The sequence below is a fragment of the Lepeophtheirus salmonis genome, chromosome 5 (genome assembly GCF_016086655.4).
Source record: "Lepeophtheirus salmonis chromosome 5, UVic_Lsal_1.4, whole genome shotgun sequence".
NCBI lineage: Eukaryota > Metazoa > Arthropoda > Copepoda > Siphonostomatoida > Caligidae > Lepeophtheirus > Lepeophtheirus salmonis.
Genome location: NC_052135.2, coordinates 31,086,709 through 31,107,854, shown reverse-complemented (window position 1 = coordinate 31,107,854; position 21,146 = coordinate 31,086,709). Strand labels below are relative to the sequence as shown.

The window sequence follows — 21,146 nt, the reverse complement described above, 5'->3', positions numbered from 1 at the left end:
TGCATAAATACGCGGACTATTTGTAGCAAATAATTAAATGTATAATAAAATTCAATTGACGTGTTTGTTTGTTTTTGAGAATTATATAATAGAGAATTTATTCTGGTATAAAATTTAATATCATTGCTGAATATAACCACCATCAGCTGCTATGACACTCTCCAAGCGCCCGCGGAAGGCCTTGCACACATCGAGGGTCTTCCATGGCTGCCCATTACTCATTGACGCTGACCTTCAATGAGTCCAAATTCGGGTGGCGGGTTGCACAGGCCTTCGTCTCAATTTGCCACCACACACTGTAGTCAAGGGGATTCAAATCAGGTGAGTGAGGTTTGCAAATGTTTTTGTTCCAAAATGGCATGTTGGCAGCGAGCCAATCCTGAGTCATTCCAGAGGTATGGCAGATCTTTCAGATCTTTTCCCTCCTTGACAAGCTTATGTACCTTGAACACAGTAGTCCTGGATAGTCCAGTGTCCTTAATTATCTCCTTGACATACCTACCGGTGTGGAGGAGAGTGGTAACCATATGACGTTTGGCTTTGTCATTCATCGTAATCGACTTTGTTTGATGCGAGTAAGAAAAACAAAAACAAAGCCAAAAGGTTTACCGAGTTACTTGTGCTGGAATTTTTTATTTCTGGTCACAGAACCTCGAGATAAAAGCGTTTAAAAATTAGTCCGTGTATTTATGCAACTATCGGTAGATGAAATCAAAGATAAGAACAATTGATAAAAAATATTTCAGTATTTGAACAATAAATTATTTGTTAAGTTATCTTGAATACAATTTCAACAAAATGTCTACAATTATTAAAAAATCCATTAAAATGAAGGATTTTAATTCGAAGCCCTTTTTTTATTTCATAGATAAATGAAATAATACCTCACATTAGATCCTTAACCTTCGTAAAAGGTGGATTTTTATTTATTCTTTGATAACTTAGTGCTAATTTTTTTTTTTATTAAATAAATGGCTACGTAATAAAAGTTCACAAAGCAAAAATAATTAATTCAATTTTATGACGTATTAAGTAAAAAATGTTCTTGTCTCTAAAATATTAACTAAGCGTCACAATTAGTCATACAAAGTGCAGAGAACCAAAACACCAGTAGCATGATACTAATAACTAATTTTTATGGAATTTCGAAAAGATAACTCATGGCCAATTTGTGATATGTTTCATTACTAGATTTAGCAATATTTTTATTCAATATGGTTGTCTTCAAAAGCAATAGCAACCTAGACACGCCGGTGAACAGATCGGAAGTTCTTAACGATGATCTATGTCATTATTGCAGCTCTGAGCAAATCCAAATTTGATTGTTTGGTACGACAGATATTCTTCTCCCAGACACTCTAAACTGAAAAGCTCTGAGTGGTGAAGTCAGAGGTGGAGGAGAGGCAGATGGAGGCAGGCCAGAAGTCAGTTATATTGTTTTTACAAGAGTTATGGTTCTTTTGGCAGTATGGGAGCTTTCAACATCACTCCAATCCTCAATGGATTTTTTAATGTTGTAAGCAGTCACAATGACGGTCTCTTCAGCCTTATCGGCAGGGACACTGGCGCAGACGAGATCGTACTGGCGTTGCCTTTTTTATTGTCACTCCGAAATTTATACAAATGGGATAGAAACATAACTTTTTTTTTTGTTTCAGCAGTCATTTGGTTGCGTACTGAACCTTGTAATTTTATGCTACTACAAATTTTGGTTCCTCACTCTATAAATGTTCGTTTACATTGAAATATGTCTCTGTACCGTAGCTTTATCCTCAAAGCTAGATATTTAAAAAAAAGCTCTATTAGAGATAAACCGATGTATGTTGAAGTTTTTAATTATTATTTTGAGTTTACGGCTTAAATAATCACAATCAATGTGGATTTAAGACCTTGGGAATTCCTAAGCCTGAATTTTGTGTGTTTTCTTCAGCCTAATATGTACCTAATGCATAATTATTAATTATATTTCCCTATCAATCAATCTTGATGGCCTCACAGCTTGAACTTGTTTAATGTATATAATCTAATTTTTAGGAGAGAGTCTGAGGCTCCCTCAAATTTGGGGGATACATCAGTCAAGTTAACTCATTGGGCTGGTAAATCCACCAAATATTTCTTTCGTCAAAATCATAGAGAAATTGAGAAGAGACGAAGAGACAAAATGAATACTTCTCTCCAGGAACTCACGTCTCTGATTCCAACCTGCGTTGCCATGAGTAAAAAAATTGATAAACTCACAGTTCTTCGTCTGACTGTTCAACACGTTAAGACTTTAAAAGGTATTAAAAAATCATATAATCCTCATATACATTTATATTTACGCTTTAGGTTATTTGTGCTCGGATAAAATTGATAGACCCTTCTACTTAAAAGGTGTAGAAATCGAATCCCTTTTATTAAACACTACTTTAAACACCAATTTTCTCTTTGCTATTGATTCCACCCGAGGTAAAATCCTTCACATATCAGATTCCGTCAAGAATGTTCTAAGATATTCCAATAATGAACTCATTGGTCAATCTTTTTTCGACATTATGCATCCAAAAGATATTAGCAAATTAAAAGAGCAATTAAGTTCATCAGAAGCTTCAAATAAAAAAAAATCCAAGTCTTCTGTCCTCCGCACGAGCATGTTACGCAATTTTTGCTGTGGATCTCGACGATCATTTTTTTGTAGAATGAAAATTAAATCAGAGACGCAAAGCCTCTCAAATAGTGATCCGCCTTACCCACTACAACCCATTCATAGCCCTCCTCAACAAAATATAAAGGATAAAAGATATGTAGTGATGCATTGTACGGGATATCTGAAATCTTGGTCTCCTAATAAGGCAAAGTCCACTCTTGTCTCAGAATCATCTTCAGTAAACAACAATGATAATGTTACGTGTCTTGTAACGGTTGCTCGAATACAACCAGAGCTGAACCACGTCATCGTTCAAAATCAGAATTCCTCTTTCCCTAACTTTCAGAGTAGATTTTCCGTTGATGGGAAATTCACATATGTAGACCAAATGGCCACCATTATTCTGGGCTACGTTCCACAAGAGATTGAGGGCTCAAGTATTTATGAATATTTGCAATTCGACGATATAGCCATAATTAGTGAATTCTATAAAAATAGCTTAAAGACACGGGAAGAGATACTTACCACTCCTTATCGAATGAAAACAAAGAGTGGAAAGTTTCATTGGTTTGAGTCCACTTTTAAAAGATTCTTAAATCCTTGGACAAAGGAAATAGAGTGTATCATAGCAAAAAACCAATTACTCAAATGGGACCCTTCTGTTGGGGAAGAGCAGGAAACATCTAACGGCCTTGCTCAAAAAAGTGATTCAACTTCCTACGAATTACAAAATAACCCAGGAATTCAAGCTGAGGCAGTGCCAGAGTCAAAAATTATTTGTAAGTATTTCAAATTAAGCATATATAGATTATCATTTTCAAACTTACATTTAGATCCTTCAAATGATGAGTTAAACATGACATATAGCAATTCCATTGACTGCAAATATATGGAGGAACCCTCTTCGTCCGTCAATCATTTAAACTCGAATAGTTCAATGAACTCAGTAAGAATGAACGATGCTTTCCTAAATGGGCAGGAAGATGCCTCCGTTTCCGCTATTATGAGTCTCCTAGAATCAGATGGAGGAGTAGCAGGGAATGTGGATTTGTCGAGTTATACAATACCATAAATCATTTTCAAAGCTCCGTCATCATTTGCAGACTAAACAATTAGTCTCTCATTATCATCACGTAAAAGTGATGTTTATCGTACAATTATATGTTTAGTCGTTTAGATATTCAATTAACAGATCAGAGAAGCCCCTCCAAAAATAAATTATAAAGCAAACTAAGCCAGAAGCTAAACCAAGGATCAATCATATAAATCATTGAGAGTTGTATCAAACTCAATTAATCAATCATGAAATTATATTTTTCAAATGAATGTAGCTATCATTTTGCTTTTGTGTATGTAATTGTCAATTTCATACAAAAATGTAGGGTGGGGTCTAATCTGTGCATGTATCTGTTGGTTTAGAGGCTTATCCCAAGAAATGGGGAGGTCTTTATAAATGTTTAATGTTTCCATGTTAGTATTACATGTATTAGCTATTAATTTCACGGTTCTAGGACAATTGGCGAAAATATTTTTGTCGAAGGACAATTTCGCTGTTTGAAGCTAGCAATCGAACAGAAGCGGCCAGCCTTGGTGAATAGGATACAGCAAAACATCATCAAGACAACAAAAGCAACAGGAAAAAAAAAATAGCGACAGCGGTATGATGAGAATTTACCTGAATTCTTTCTCAGTCAGCTGATTTCTTTATTTTTGTATGCAGTTATATATCATATTCCCCCAAAGTTTATTCAAGGATAGAGTAGTAAAAATCATTTTGGGGGGGGGCCGCCCCCCCATACTATATTTATGTGTTATCTAGCTGTTTATATATTAGTATGTTCAAAGAATATTGTTTTCAACTATTTAAATATATTTATGTATAATGTTACGTACTTAATTATTAGGGCTGTGAAAATTATCGAAATCCTCGTAAGTATAAATTTTTCAAAAAGTATAAGATGCTATCCTGTAAGATTTTTGTTTTGTGTGACTGATTTCCAGGGAATAATAATATATTTCCTGTCGGTATGTTAAAAAAAGAAACCAAAATGAACGTGGTGGTCCCCCTAATAATTTGAAGAATGTTTGTGAGGATATCAACTTGGTTGTCAAGACGTTTTGTTACATCAGCTGCGCAAGCAGTCGTGAGAGGAAGGAAATAAACACAAATACCAGTGCATATAAGGATGATATAGAAAGGAATTACTCCAAATTCAATCCTCAATTCTACTCCAAGCTCAACAAATACTTACACTAATAATTCCTGAACAAACCCTCATTGTTACTCTTAGTCGTTTATGAACACAAGCACAGGTTATTACTTAGATTTTCTGTCTTCAAGAACTAAATAATAATGATAACAGCTTCGAAAAATACCTACTGGAAAAAGCCGCTCCTGCTTTCTAAGACATGTTTGATACACCTCTAGTTATCGCTGTATCCATAGATGAAATTAGTATTATGATGTAACGGCTTTTTGTAGTTGCTACCAGAATTTATATTTCTTTATTTACCAAAGCTGTCATCATTATTCTTTTATTCTTGAAGAGAGACACTGAGGATTTGTTGCAGAGCTATATGTGCCCTTGTCCAACTCAGAGTAGAAGTCTTGAGAATTGATTTTGTAGAAATTGCTGCATATGACATTGCTGGATACATAGTGAGCTGTGTCGCGAAAATCTTTTTTTTATCCACTCCTAACCTCGACTGACCAAAGAAAGGGAACAATTTGAAAAAAAAAAAAAAAAAAAGTCAGCTTGTAGCAAACTGTTGTTTATTATTTAGAGAATAGTTATTACTTATTATATATTTTTTATATTGATAATCCAGCAAAATGACTGAATATCAAATGACACAAATTTTAAAGGAAAGCCCTTGTTTAAATACAAATCTTATCTTATAGCTTTTTTGAGTTCATAACACGTAAATCAGTAGAGTTTAAATTATGCAAGAGTTAACTTATAAAAAATAATTTAATTAATTTTGTTTATTCAAAAAAGCGAGCTGTGTGTGTTTATTTCTCTCATGGATGCTTGCAGCTTATCTAATGAAACGTCACGACAGTTAAACTTCTCTTCACCCATGACATTCATCAAATTGTCCGGATGAACACATTTATTTTGAGTTTCTTTTTTCAACGTACTGACGTACAATATTATTTTCATCGATGGTGGTCTCTGTCAAACTATCAAACTTGCCAACATATATTTTTCATCTTGATTTACAATCACGAGGATTTACACAATTTTCACATCCCTATAAATAAACTATATTAGCTGTTGAATGTATTTGGTGTTATTTTTATAAATGTTTATCATAGTATATTGTAATATATTTAGAGAATATAATAATAATCTGTGGCGAGAGATATCCTTTGAATTAATTATTTCATCTCATAGCAAAATTAATGGACGACTCGGTAATTGTACTTCCTAAAATATATATATATATATCAATAATTGAAATATGGACACAATCTGTAATAAAAGTAGAAAAGTACAGTACTTTTTCAAAAATTATGTAGGTAATCCAATAAATATTACTGAGAAATTTATTAAGTAAAGGCAAAAACATGTTTTTCTGAAGAAAAAAGCAGTCATTTGAAATTAGATGTCATTATGGAAATTTGAAAAAATCATAACGACGGGCCTAGAAATGAGTATTGACTACAGAAGGCGATAAAACAAAAATGTATTTTTGTATGTCGATTCTTTCCTCTAACTTGATACGCCATGGTCATTCCATAATAAAATCTTTTCGATAAATGAACCGGTCAAGATAAGATGGGGTTCCCGATTTTTTTTTTTTTTTTTTTGGCGGAGTAGATGGGGGGTTATCCTAAAGACAAACCCGTTTTTTGCAGAACAAGGAGAGTAGATAAGGGGTTGGGCTATAAATTAATAATTGATTGGTATCTCAAAAAACAACTATACGAATAACTACGTTTTCCCTATTTATTCAAATCAAAAAAGTTATGGGCAAAAAAGAAATCCGTGAAAATTGCAATTTCGTTGTTTTTTTCAGGTGCAAAAAAAAGACCATCCAATGAAATATTGGATTCGAAAAAATAATAAAGTTTGTAGAAATTTGTCAGGAGATTCATTTGCATATGAATTTGACAAATAAAAATAGATACTTCCCTGAAATATATTTCTTTTTTTTTTTTTTTTTTTAATTTTCTTATTTTTTCATCAAACGTCAATGTTTTATTTTGTAATAGGAAATGCCACAAAATCTTGAATTTTGGTTATAAATTGTAGACTCAACTAGTATAATAGCATATTTTTAATTTCCAGAACATTTCATTACATAATTTTTGCAATATTATCAAAAATGAACCAGTTATCGTGGTTATTTCCATAAATTTTTGTTTTTGCATGTACGCAAATAATATTTGTTTGGTTGTGTTCCTCTTTAAAATTCCAATAAATACTATTTACAATTTATTTTTTTTGTAAAATTAGTAGAAAAAAAGTTTTTGGCTATTTTCTTCACTAATTTCGATTTGAAAATTTTTTGATGTAAATATAAAATGGACTTCTCATCTAGACAATTTTTTTTTTTGCATATATGTTGGTATGTTATTTAAAGTTCACTTTATTTCACCAGATTGATATAGTGATCACACAAGATTAAGTTGTGCAAATGTTTTACAAGTATCTTGTCTGCTATGGCTTATTTTAAATAATTATTAGTATTTTTTAAATAATACTAATATTACTAAGTGAATTTCTGCTAGAATGAAGAGAACCCTCTACTTTTAAAATAGTATTACTGAAGAGAAAATATTTAAATTGGTATATATTTATTTTAATATGCAATTAAAACAATTTACACCAAAGATAAGCGATAATTCTTCTTTTAGGTAGAGATAGAATAAAAGTTTTGTGCAGAAGCAGAGGATCTGTTCTTGATAAAAGAGAGAGGGAATACCTTAACAAAATCGAATCTGTTTCCAAGAGGAAATAAATACAATTTTGACGAAGTAAAAAAAGCCAAGTTAGATCAGATGTATAGGAAAAACGATCTGAAATATAAAGTCCGAATGAAAATTTAAAATATTGATGACCTGTCACATTCCAGGCTGCAGTGTATGTGGTATGAGAATATTAGAAATTTTAAAAAACCATCCGGCAATTTGATAATAAGGGCATGAAATCGGATGACCCGAAATTCATCTGCAGTGAGTTCAATAAATTCTACTCATAACTCTACTCATGTTACGATTGCCAGAAGGATAATAAATGCGGGAGATACTATGCGAATACAGCTTCCTTTTGTGAGGTCTTGAGGTGCGAACCAAGTGATGATGGTGAGATATCAGATGCAGGTAAAGATCTAACTGAAAAACATTTGACGCACTTTGAGATTAAAAATGCCATTGTCAAAAATGCTAAGCTTAATAAATCCCCTAGGCCTTCTGGTCTTATATTAGAATTTTACAAAAAATACGCTGACCTCTTGATCCCTGTTCTACTCTCTTTCTATGAAAGAGTGATGTCTCTTGGGATTTTCCCTTAATTTGCATCTGAAGGACGGATCGCATTGATACCAAAAGTCAACAAGGATCATTGATACCTGCAGAACTACCGACCATTAACTATACATAATTCTATTTATAAAATTTTCTCCTATTTATTGACTAACAGAGTAAATAGTATGACGGAGGCATATATGAGTCCCTCCCATTAAAGATTTCGGAAAGGTAAACATATGGATAACATTCCCTTCTATGTAAAGACATTGCTCGAATCGTCGAGTAACACCTCTGTGATGGCTCTAGATTTTCCCAAAGCCTTTCACACTCTTTCTCATGATTTCATCTTTCGTTTGCTATATAAGAAAGGATTCGACGATTTAATAATTATAATGGTCGGAGTAATCTTAGTGGGTTCCCGTACCATTATGAGGTATGGGAATCAAGAGTCCTTTTTCGAGAATAAGGGAGGAGTAAGGCAGGGGTACCCCGTGTCTACGTTGTTATTCAACGTAGGGATTGACAGATTTCTTCGAAATATACAGCAAAATGACCATATCACTGGATTTTCGACTATCCCAACACATCCAAAATGACTCTGCTATGCTGACGACCTAATTTTGGTATTGAATGGAAGCCCTTTCGAAACAATAAAGTCAAATAGAAGGATTATGATTATGACCTTACTAAGAAAGTTCTCCTCAACCTCCTGATTAAATATTAATCCAGATTTAATTAAACAGAGATATTGAGCACTTATAGATGACTAATAGAAAAAGGATGGCCAAGCTACCGTACCAAAAGAAACATCAAACTCCTTGGAGTCTGGGTGGGGAATGAGAGTTGTCAAAAGAATAATGAAGAAATCGTCAGGAAACTTAATCAGGCTACCTCTTTCTTCACGAACTTTAACCTGAACATGTGGGATAAAAATATAAGTATGGAACTCTTATGCTGTCCCAAAAGTGGTTCATCTTCTAATAGTAACGCCATGCAATGAGGACAATCTAAAAAAATATACCAAACGAAAAGAAGAAGGAACATCTCTTATGATAGGCTTCAATGTCCACTGAATAGTGGAAGAGTGTCTGTGATGAGCGTCTCGGAAATATTGAAGGCACTAAACTTTTATTGGTTTAGAAAAATGTGGAATAGCGAGGAACACTGGTCTATTAATCTCAGTGACTTCATGAAAAAGAGACGAGTTTTTCTTATGGGTAACCCCTTTTCTAGTTTTAAGAATGTTCTGGAGAATCTTGCATTATACTCCAAACGAATGCAGTATCTGTGTAAAGTGTGCCTAGATGTTACTACGAAGTTTGAGCTGTCTCTCAGTTGGGAGTTGCCATAGGAGGACAGTTTAATTTCCCGGAAGGGGTTAAATCCTCATTATGCCCTAACTTTGCTCATATCAAAGAAATCCACCATAAAGAGTCAATAAAGAGGTCAAAAACTACAATTGAAGTAATAGTTGATACTATGTGTGATCAAGGTCACAATTGGACAAGGATTATTGGGAAGATTTCACAAATCCTCTCTAACGTGGTGAGAAAAAATTTGATTTCTCAACTCAATGAAAACATCTGTTAGGAAGACTGAAAAAGAGAATCTGAAAACAAGCCCAGATCTAGAAAGGATACCAAACTTCAATCTGATAATGTTTAAGTTATGAAAATTAATATTTCTGGTGTTTCTATTTTTGAAATAATTAATGTAAATTATATTGGTCATATATTACAGCTTATTTAATCTTGAATTCTTATTAATTATACTATTATGAATAAATATTTATACATTTAAATAATACAATCTATATTGAAAACCGTATTAATATATTTTTGTTCAAAAAAATAACGTATTCATGAACTTCTTCTAAGCCACTTCTTGGAGCGCACACGTTCGAGTCTGTTGTCCAGGTACTCAAGACGTCCATGCCTTTTGCTTTTAAAAAATGATGGAATTATTGTCCTGGTTTATTTTTTTGCTGGCCCGTTTTTTTGCAATTGGTAATGTAAAGAAGGAATTTTCTTTTCCTTAGCAGTTGTCATTATTATTTAAATCTTGAGTCGTGAACATCCTTTCCTCAATAGATTCAATTATATTCAAAACCTGATTGAACATTCATGTGGGCTCTTAAAAGACGGAGCGTAACCCTGAGGATTTGCTGCGGAGTTATAATTGTAAGTCCTTGTTCGGCTCAGAGTAGAATTGGAGATCGACATCGGAGTAATTCTAATAAATTTCATTTGTTTATATCCTTTTCTCCTTCTTCTCTTGTCAAAACTGATTGTAATTGATCTAATGATACGTTATGATTATTATTCTTTCTCTTCTCCAAAACATTCTTCAAATTGTCAGGGTTGCCATGTTGATTTTCGTTTCTTCTCTTTTTTTAACTTCCCTAATCTACACCGGATTTTTAGCATTGTATATTGGTAATGCTCTCAACGAAGGCATGGAGAGAGTTGATCCTATAAATCAACAAATTGATGTTGATCTATTGGATAAGTAATTGACAAGTTTTTATTAGAGAATATTCGTTGATATCATTAATAATGCAATTGTCTAATTGTTAAATAAAATAATAAATAATTTTTAATTAATTGCAAAATTGTTATCGAAAAGAATAAAATTTAATATTATGAAAAACACCAAAAATAACTTCTTTAGTAATCGTCGAGACCAACAAAATTCTTAACACATTATTTAAATTTATATTCATGTCACATATTCACCAGAGTGTGATAAATACCTATATTAAATTGTTTACCGTAATAGAAAAAAATATATCTTATGTTAATTTGATAGTTTAGTTGATATGTTAAAATAAAAGAATTATTTCAATATAATGCACTTATCTGTATATATACATGAAAGATAGATTTGTGTGTGTAGATGTCCTTTATAAATTCACAGGCCATTGAACCTAGGAGGCTAAAGTTTTGCATGGTTTACTCTTTTGAACTGGAACAATTTTGCAGCTCAAGAAGACTAAATAAGGTGTTGAATTATTTATCAATAAGTGATGGCGTTTCAAAAACATACGAATTACTACGTTTTCTAAATTTATTAAATCGAAAATGTTATGGGCTAAAAAAGAAATCGGTGAAAATTGCAATTTCGTTTATTTCAGGTGCAAAAAGTCGAACTTCCCAAGCAATATTAGATTAGTAAATGGAATAAAGTTTGTAGAAATTTGTTTGCATATAAATTTACCAAATAAAAATTGATGTTTAACTGAAATATATGTCATTTTCTGATTTTTTTTAAAAAAATTTCTCCATATTTTCATCAAACGTCAATTTTCAGTTTTTAAAGGAAAAATGAGACAAGACGATGCTTTTTGCGCAAAAAAAATGCCGACAAAGTATTTTCAATTTCCAGAACATATTTTTACATAATTTTAGCAATTTTTGCACAAACAAATCCGTTATTGAGTCTTCTTTTTTCGACAACATTATTCTTCATAACTTTTTTGCTTTGCAAGTACGAAAAAAATATTGGTAGGGGTGTGTTTCTTTTACAATTCTTATATATGCTATTAACTACTTTTTTTGCAAAATTAATGTAACAAAGTTTTTTTGCAATTTTGTTCCGAATTTTGATTTGGGAATTCTTTAAAGTAAATAAAACATATACTTTTTATCTAGACAATTTATTAAAAGCATATATATTGATATGTTATTCCAAGTTTATTACACATTATTTTTTATATTCATGTATTATAGACAACAACGAAACATTCATTTAATAATTATTAGTATATATAGTACATAGAAGTCTATTCTGAACTTTTTTTTTAGTTTTTCAATTAATTTTACAATTTTCAATATGATTTTCCTCTCCCTTCTTAGCCCGAGCAACTCCGGTCAATTTCTAGCTAGTTAAGTATAAAGATACATTATAGTATTACATAGGCATCATCTGGGCGCGAACCTATACAATTTAAGTTCAAGAAATTAACTTCTCCTGAGCACGTTCTCCATGAGCTACACCGAATCCATGAAAAAAAATTTTTACATAGATAAATATTAACTTCGATTAAACGTTAACCCAAGTATTAAACGAATTTATTTTCGTGATATACAGTTGACATAGAATCAAAATTACACAATTTAATCTTATCAGCATTAGATTTGTGCACCAACAAGTTATAATTTGTAATGATTATAGTTGAAATATGATAATTTCATTTTCGATAAAAACTTGTATAAAATATGAATTACTTTTAATGAACTTTTGATACTAAAAATGTACTCATTAAATTGATGAGATTGAGTGTGATTGATATAATAACAGCTTGTATTAGATTGTAACAAGGCATATTTCATAAATTCAAAAAAGAGAAATAGACAAATCAAAAGAACAACTAAAAAGTTACCAGATTAATCCAATATCAAAATCAAGCCTTGATGAAAATTTGTACTAAAAATATATTTTAAAGAGATTTAAAGCAATTTAAAAAAAAATTATTTACAGAAAATCCTAGTTCATTAACCAAGGGTTAACATAAATTCCTTTCTATAAAATCGTAGCAATCAGGATGCAAAAGTATTAGCACAACGGCAAAGATTCCGTACATGAGGCAAAATTCTAGAGTATTCTTGGAAATGGAGTCAGTCACATAACGCATGATAGTGTTAAAGTAGTAAAGAATGTGTGTTTGTGGTCGAAAATAAATATTGCCAAAAATGGTTTGACATAATGTTTTATTGAATTAAACTAATTTCAATGTTGCTCTTGAGTTTTTATAGATGTCGTCGTTTATGAAAATCAGTTAATTGCTTCAATTAACTTAAATACAAACACCCCATTTTGTACAAACATTCATTTTCATAATTTGAAATATGCTAATATTTTTTAATACGAATAACTCCATAGATACTGGTTTATAGAGAGTTAAAATTTGTGCCATCCGATTCAGTGTCCTGCAAAAAATTTAAATTGATGCAATTTGTTCAAATCAAGTGATTGGAACCAAATTTATTTTGGAAAACCAATATTTTAAGACATTTTCAAAATTGTCAATAACTAATATGACAATCAACTAACTATCCACAACTAATTTAAACAAAAAATGAAAAAATCAATAAGTATTAAAATATCAAAGTTATATTTATTCGACAAATACTCAACTACCTAAAGTGATTCTCAAAACTGTTTAAAACAAAACTTTAAATGTGTACAAAAATAAACCTTTTCAGATTTATAAAACTTGAAAAATGGAGTTGTGTTGTTGGACTCTATATCTAAATAGACAATAATACATTAATATTTAATCCTTCAATATCATGAAAAGTCTAGGTATTTATTCATTAAAAAAATATTATTTAGTCTAAGTTTCTTAATATTAAATCATTCAAATAAAATATTAGAGTTTTCAACTAAAAGAATCAAGGGATTCTCTTAATTCTCTCATTTGTAGCAGGTTTCTTCTATAATCTAAATAGTCGGAACTTATTTTAGAGTATGTAGCTACAAAACCTCTTCAATTACATTCTAATTTTTATAATTTAATAGGTATTTTAATTATTTATTGTTTTTATATTGTAAGTATAAAAGGTTTAGTAATCATTACCTAACTTGTGTGCAAACTTTGAGTTTATGTCATATAAAGAAACCGCTTTATAGAGAGAATACACGTGATATATTTCAACTTGATAAAAAAACCTGAAATGTCCGTATTCTAATTTTCCAAAGATATAATATACCCAAGGTTCTATTAACCTTAAAAATGTCTATATAAGTTGTGTACAAGTTTCGATTTTGTACAAGATGCTACATGTACAAGTTGCAACAAAAAAGTGATAAAGCAATTTAAATGAAGGATTGACAGTACTTCTTGGGATGAGGACCTGCAATATTGGAATATTCCATGGTGTCATTTTTGGTTATTCGAATACAAATGATTAAAATATAAATATTATCTAGCATATTATAAAATTCAAATGCCCGTGGTTATATTACTCATAAATACATCATAGCTATATAATTTTAATAGAAATGAACTGTAACGATATATAGTTGGTAATCATAATGACCAATGCCTTTTAAAATGAATAAATTGCAACTTGTACAAGCTGTTCATACAAGTTGCATCTTGTACGGAACATATATATTGCGTGGGGGGAAGTAAAAGAAAAGGAAAAAGAAGAGAAGAGTAGGAACGTTAGGAATATTGAGATAAATAAGGATAATCGAATTCAAGATGTTAAAAGGAGTCGTGGGTTTCGTCACGGGAGGAGCATCCGGTCTAGGCCGTGCCACAGTGGAGAGATTTGTACGTGAGGGTGCTAAAGTGACTTTAGTAGATTTGCCATCCTCTGAAGGGCATAAAATAGCCCAAAAACTTGGTCATGAAAATTGTTTATTTCAACCCGTGGATATTACGAGTCCGGAGCAAGTTCATAATGCTCTAGAAGCAACACGTTCTCAATTTGGATATCTTAGTGCCGTAGTGAATTGCGCTGGAATTGCAGTGGGATTTGTCACCTATAATCACACTAAGGCCACTTCACATGGTCTTGAGGATTTCGCTAAGTAATTTACACTTTATTGTTCAAGCATCTAGGGACTTTATGAGTGAATTGAGTCATGTGATCTGACTCAGAGTATATATAATATAATATATTCCATAGTGTCAGTAATTTATCATCGCAATGCCAATTATATAATTGGTACTTAAATATAAATCTGAAGATTTGATCAAACACATGTCTCCAGATATCTCATCGTCATATCCATAATTTGCTTTGATGTATTCCTTTTCAATCAGATTTACTTTTATTTCAGAGTCATAAATGTCAATACCATTGGAACCTTCAACGTAATTCGCCTGGCTGCTGCTCAAATAGCTAAAAACGAACCAGATGCGGACAATCAGCGTGGAGTAATTATCAACACGGCATCTGTCGCTGCTTATGAAGGACAGAGAGGTCAAGCTGCATATTCCGCCTCCAAAGGCGCTGTAGTTGGAATGACTCTACCCATTGCACGAGACTTGGCATCCATTGGAATTCGTGTGAATACTATTGCTCCAGGACTTTTTGATACTCCTCTGCTAAAGGGGCTTCCGGAGAAAGTACGTAAATATTTGGCTAAAACTGTTCCTAATCCTAGTCGTTTGGGAGATCCGGATGAGTTTGCTCATTTAGCTCAACATATGGTGCTCAATAGTATGATGAACGGAGAGGTGGTTCGGATTGATGGTGCTCTCAGGATGCAACCTTGAGGAACATTGTGTGATTCGTATATTTTGTAGCTGAAGATAGTTATTCGGTTTTTTTATCAATTTCCTTTCTTTCGAAAGGAAAGGGATTTAATTATTAATTAATAATAAAAATATATATAGAGAGAATATGAATTTATATTTGATTTAGAAATGACTTTTATTTGTGGGATTTTTAATAAGTAGTAAGGAATTTTTAACAATGATAATCATAATTTTAGATATATATATATATATAATTATATTAGTGATATGGCTGTTATTTCTTTGTTATGTTAAATTATTGACACACAATCTAAATGACAGGAGATACAAAATTGCATAATAAATACAAAGATGTACCCCTATTTTACTTGATTGTCAAAATCAATTTTTCTGAAACATAATAAAAACAAGGGATTCGCTCATTAGATAAAGCACTTGATTAAAAATGATAAATAAAACAAAGACTGATAATAATTATGATAGTGGCGTAAGATGTACAAGTTAAGTGAAGACGTAAATTATAATAAGTTACATAATAACGCACGGAGCAGCACAACAAAGCGGTAAGCAAATTGGAACAACAGCGGCCCCCTGCTTCCCATCCGAATTCGAGCTCTTATCCTTGGATTTTCCCTTTCCACGCCCTTTAGACCTTTTAGAAGAGCTACTTAAAGGATTCAATGGGGCCGCCGACGCCGAATCTCGAGCAGTTTCTGATAAAAACATTTCTCCCGGTGGATAATAAACTGCAGGGCCGGCAATATTTGGCATAGGCTCGTGACCATCCTTAACTCCCTGATCACCACCATCGAGACTACTCTCCTTTTTCAATAAATATTCTGTATCATCTTCCCTGTTTATATAGGTTGTGTGTGCCATTTTATTAGCTGGCCTTGGCTCAACAAAGTTAGTAGGGTGAATAGAAGAATCAAACTCTGAGAGTTCTGTCATCAGTTCATCTACTCTTTTGGGAGGTTGTTGCGTTGCTGTAGTTGGGAAGCTAGGAGTGTTTCTCCCACTCGTTGGGAAGGAGTGGGTTTGGTGCTGTTGATGTTGTTGCTGAGATTTATGTGTGTGAGAGGAATGATATTTTGCATAGTAAGCTGCTCCCTTTGGTTCTGATCCATCTCCAATACCAGAAGTAGAGGGCATTGTTCCACTTCTGGAATAATCTGAAATAGCATTATCCCCAATTCTATGACTACTTGTGTAATCTCTTCCAGGAGAGATTCCACGGGAAGCATCTGAATGTAGAGTGCTCGTTGTAGTATTCCGTCCATAATCGGCTTGGTGGCTTATGGCTTCTGTTCGTGAACTAAACTCTTGTTGATTAAAGCCACTACGAGAACTAAATTCTTGATTCCCTCCACTTCTTGATGTGTGATCTTGGTTTCCTTTAGCTGCTGTATTATACTCATGTACCACAGGGATAGGAGTAGTACGCCCATAGTCAGAGACTGTACCACCTGGTGACGTTAGTCCTCCGTCATTATTAGATCCATGAGTAGTTGTTCTACTGTAGTCCTGATTGCATCCTTGAGTAGTTGTTCTACTATAATCCTGATTTGACTTGTGGTACTCAAGGTCCTTGATAGGAGATGTAGGAGTGGAGCGATAGTCCTGAGTCAGTGGAGTCGTAGAAGAAGATCGCTGATAGTCATAAGGACTATGTTCACGGACTGTTTTTGTCGTTGTGGTTGTTGTTGTCTGATATAGATTATGTCCTACAGCTTTTTTGACAGAAGCAGGACTTGCTAATGATACAGCAACGCCACCACTAGAAGAAGGAAATCTTCGTCTAGGTGATGGACTTGGAGGCTTGGCCTCACTAGTAGATGTACTGTATTCATTAAAAGCGAGATTGGAAGCATGTCTAGCCTTATCCTGATGATGAATACTATGTCCCCCCTCACTGAAACTGTAATCATCTGAACTGATTTGACCAGGAGTGATGGAAGAGGTAGTGTAGTCCCCTCCAGTATCAGACATTTTTTGAGCATTGTTTAAATCGTACAAAAGAGTGTCTAGCTCCTCAATATTTTGTTTAAGCCTGGATCCAGGGCGTTCTGGTTGTTCGTGAACAAGATGAGCATCCGATAATGTTTTAGTTGTGTTTGATGAAGTTTTATAAGAGGACGAACTATTTTGTACTTTACTCATACTACTGAAGGCTGTTTTATTGTTGGAACTAATACCACTGCCGTTATTCTGTTGTTGAAGAGATGACACCATGTTTGCAGACTGAAGAGGCGAATATCCATTTTTGGGAGTGACACTCGCAGCCCCGGTATTGACAGAAGATGAATATAAGTTCGAAGAAGGCATCATGTGCTGAACTTTTTCCTGCAAATCAAAGTCTGGAGCTCCCCCTCCTCCCACAGACGTTGAATACGTTTTGTATTCGTGAACCTCTGTCATACTTCCAGGTCCCGTTTCAGTGCGATGATTTTCAATGTAATTACTAGAAGCATTCAAAGCACTATTGAGATCCTGCAGCACATTATCCGGAGCGAGGCCAGAAGTAGAAGAGGAGGACAGATAATTGCTCGTATTACTATTGGAGTTATTGTTGTTGATTATTGAAGATGATTTTGATTGATGTTGTGAGGAAGACAACAAGGAATGCTGTTGTGGAGAGTAGTTTTGACTCTGTGCATAGTCATCCGATCCTGTCTTCATATTAGCCGCAGCAGAGTTTTCCAAATCATCCATTAAATTATTAAATCTCCGATCCCATTCAGTTTCTCTGAAGGGAGATGCTCGCACACTAGAAGACATCTGGTAAGATTTGCTATGCTTTTTCTTCTATGGAAATAAGACACCGAGAGGAGGATTTGTGTGTGGGACTTTTTAGGGATTTTGTTGTTGTTCTTAATTTAGAAGAGGTGTCGTTGTCTCCTACAAGCAAAGAAGGTGAATTTTTAAGAAATTTTCTCATGCAGGATGATGTACTCTTTAAAAAATGAAGTAATAATATCATTTAACTAACAATAAGTAAAATAGTTGTTAACCTTGAAGTTTGCGCCTTGAGTTTTTTTTCTATCACAGGTGAGTCTCTCTTATGAATTGTATGACTGAGGCAAAGTCTGAGTCATACAATTAAACAGCATACTGTATAAGCTATAATGGGCATTTCTTTCTTTTTAAATGAGGTAAAACATTCTTTCACTCAGTGAAATACTATATGATGTACTTTGAAAAGAGAGTACTTGTAGTGAATTAACCTACTTTGGGCTTTAAAGTATCACATCATCAAAGAAAGAAAGATATATAAAATAGCTAAAAAGATATATTCAGCAAGAAGAAGGAAAGGGGAAAGACAACTACTGTTACTATTCAAGATTCCAACTTTTTTTTTTTTTTGCAAATTGTTGAACATCTGCGAACTAAAAACGTACTATACTAGAACTTCCAATAAAAATAAACCCCCTCAAAAAAACACTTAAAAGACACTTTCAGCAAAAAATAAACTTTTATTTACATAAATATAACTATTTGAAAGTTTTCTAGCTATAAATGTAATTAATTACCTTTTGGAAATTTGACGTAATATATATCAAGTGAGTATTCTGAATCGTTTTCCGCGCGCCGAGAACGAACTAGTCGAACTAAGGAGATGTAAAAAGGCAGAATAATTCTACTTTAATTTTTTTCTGTGAGTGTCTCTCTTTCGTTGTTTAAAACGTTCCATGAAGCGGGTGCGTGTATTAGTAATATTTTATTATTACTATACGTACGCTCTTCACCCAGTCTTCGTGTGTTCAAAAATGAAATGATTCTGTTTTACGAGAGAATAGAAAAAAACCCACTTGTGTACAACTATTTTTTTGGCAAAGTATTAGAAGTTCATAATATAATGTACATATGTTTTCCATTAACTGAACACTCATCTATTATATATATAGAAACAAGAGTAAGAGCTATTATAAAAAAAAACGTTTGACGTTTATTGCATGTCTTATTTGTTGGATATTACTTTATTACTTTCAAAGGGGGGACGGACGTGAGAGATACGCAAAAAATAAGGAACTCAAGTCCCACATTGTATCACAGAAATATTATGAATAATACCGGTTGTCTATTAAAATATGAATACTTACTAATTCAATAATTATGAAGGTTGAGTTATTGAAATTAATTCATATTTCCATATCTTAAAGCATAATCAATTAGTTACAAAAAAAAAAAAATCTGACCTCTCTAGCTTACGTAGAAGTCGAGAAAATTACTCTTGAACGTGCTTGACAAATTTCCATTCGTACACTCCAAATAGCTGGGCGTGTCCAGGATCACAAGTCAGAAAGTCCGAAACGTTGGAGAGGAAGAAGGGCTCTGTCAGAAAGGTCAAACTGGACCTGGGGAGGAGTTAAAGAAACAGTCCATGCCAATCCCCTCAAGTCCATGAGGGCCCATGTAAGAGATCTCGGGGTTTCACAAAAGACTGTCCAGAGAGTTATCAAAAAGGTAGGTGGAAAGAGCTTTAGTGTGGAGAGGCCACTTTTGATACCAGCAATGAAATATGCCAACCCCCTCGACTACACAGTTGGGTACATATCAAGAGGAAAGACTGCAGTGTCCGTCAACCAAGCACCGAGGTCCTCAAAGCCACTGTAAGCCAGCACTGGGACGCCATGATAGAGAATTACATCTGCAACGGGTGGCATTCCTTCTGCGACCTCCTGATAGCCATCATTGTCGCTAAGGCCGGTTTCATGAGTGATGAAGAGACCTCAGACACACATCTATTTATAGTATTAATTTTGTTGAAATTCTATGGTTTATTAATAAACTGTTCAAGTTTAAAATTATAAGTGTTCAGATTTTAATAGAACACTCAGTACTAGAGAATTTCCCCATGACGATAGCATTATTGGTTTCGGCCATTTTGGACCAACCAAGTTTTAAGGAGTGAAAATAGTGTTGTGACAGTCCCTATTTAGGACTTAAGACTCCACCAGTCCCGTCCAGTTCAGTCCTGCATATCAATCCTAAAACTTATAAAGTCCTTGATGACGCCACTCATCTTCTTTTTTTTTTTTTTTTTTTTTTTTTTTTTTTTTTTTTTTTTGAATGACTTCCAGTACTGACAGTCCCAAGGACCTACACTCTTAAGGTCCACTCCTAAGATTGGCCTGGACTAAATAAATAAGGACTCTCACAAGACTAAATAAAATTATGTATTTTTAACGTTTTGTGCTACCTTGACATATCAAACTTGAATGACCTCGTACAATGATAGTGGATCAGTCCTAGGACCTAATCAGTCTTCCCTCCCCCTTTCAGTTTTTTTTTATCTGTCCGACACTTCAGTACTACAGTTCTTGTTATCTTTACAGCTATTTTTTACTCATAGCTAGGATTGAAGAATACAAAAACGAAGAAGTGATCATTAGAATTTATTATGATAAGTTCTAGCCAAACACCACCTCCTCAGGACATAGTTAGTCTACGTCCTTTCAGGTGTTGCGGGTACCGTAAAATACCAATGGTACCAGTCTTAGGACTGACAAATTTAATTAGAACTGAACTGATAGGACTGCAGTCTTTTTAGTTTTTTTAGACCGATCCAACACAATATAGTGAGCATATATAATTTATTTGCAATATTTGCCTTAACCCTGGTCACCAACAGATAAAAAAAAATACCTAACAAGTAAAAAAAAGAAGCAAAAACCTAACCTCCGTTCAACTTCGTTGGTGGAGGGAGGTAATAAGAAGATATTTTTCTCCTATTACCCTACTTTTCATCAAAAAAATTTAGAAAGCTAGCCACTTTTAGGAATTTTCAGTAGATATTACTCTGATTTAATTCAAATATCAGAGGAGTTTAT

The 21,146-nt window shown here is 33.3% G+C and overlaps 3 protein-coding genes across 9 annotated transcripts in view; 2 read left to right on the top strand and 1 right to left on the bottom strand.

Moving 5' to 3' along the window:
• LOC121118545 (protein cycle) overlaps positions 1 to 5,993 on the top strand; it is a 32,462-nt gene extending 26,469 nt beyond the window's left edge. For 2 of the 4 annotated variants that reach the window (XM_040713123.2, XM_071888574.1), the window contains 3 exons: positions 2,035 to 2,279; positions 2,329 to 3,405; positions 3,460 to 5,993. In XM_040713123.2, coding sequence (XP_040569057.1) covers positions 2,035 to 2,279; positions 2,329 to 3,405; positions 3,460 to 3,698 — 1,561 coding nt within the window. In that variant the 3' untranslated portion in view covers positions 3,699 to 5,993. The remainder of the gene's footprint in view (positions 1 to 2,034; positions 2,280 to 2,328; positions 3,406 to 3,459) is intronic. The other 2 variants (XR_011780162.1, XR_011780161.1) reach the window with 2 other exon arrangements.
• Positions 5,994 to 14,231: 8,238 nt separating this feature from the next.
• Positions 14,232 to 15,469, top strand: scu (hydroxysteroid 17-beta dehydrogenase 10). The gene is made up of 2 exons (XM_040713712.1): positions 14,232 to 14,642; positions 14,895 to 15,469. The coding sequence occupies exons 1-2, from the start codon at positions 14,311 to 14,313 to the stop codon at positions 15,331 to 15,333; spliced, it is 771 nt and encodes a 256-aa protein (XP_040569646.1). The 5' UTR covers positions 14,232 to 14,310; the 3' UTR covers positions 15,334 to 15,469.
• On the bottom strand, positions 15,451 to 19,100 carry LOC121119092 (uncharacterized). Of its 4 annotated transcripts, none has more exons than XM_040713710.2 (2): positions 18,846 to 19,100; positions 15,451 to 18,213 (listed from the first exon to the last, which is right to left on the bottom strand). In XM_040713710.2, the coding sequence occupies exon 2, from the start codon at positions 18,091 to 18,093 to the stop codon at positions 15,844 to 15,846; it is 2,250 nt and encodes a 749-aa protein (XP_040569644.1). In that variant the 5' UTR covers positions 18,094 to 18,213; positions 18,846 to 19,100; the 3' UTR covers positions 15,451 to 15,843. The 4 variants fall into 4 exon arrangements, with proteins under 4 accessions (XP_040569644.1, XP_071744673.1, XP_071744674.1 ...); XM_071888572.1 differs by having other exon boundaries at positions 15,451 to 18,268; positions 18,846 to 19,063; XM_071888573.1 differs by lacking the exon at positions 18,846 to 19,100 and adding an exon at positions 18,327 to 18,569 and having other exon boundaries at positions 15,451 to 18,268.
• Positions 19,101 to 21,146: the final 2,046 nt, after the last annotated feature.

Excerpts from the sequence above, each read along its gene's own strand:
- LOC121119092 (XM_040713710.2), bottom strand. The coding sequence starts at position 18,093 with ATGTCTTCTAGTGTGCGAGCATCTCCCTTCAGAGAAACTGAATGGGAT.
- scu (XM_040713712.1), top strand. The coding sequence starts at position 14,311 with ATGTTAAAAGGAGTCGTGGGTTTCGTCACGGGAGGAGCATCCGGTCTA. Across the intron at positions 14,643-14,894 it reads GGTCTTGAGGATTTCGCTAA|AGTCATAAATGTCAATACCA; the intron begins GTAATTTACACT and ends CTTTTATTTCAG.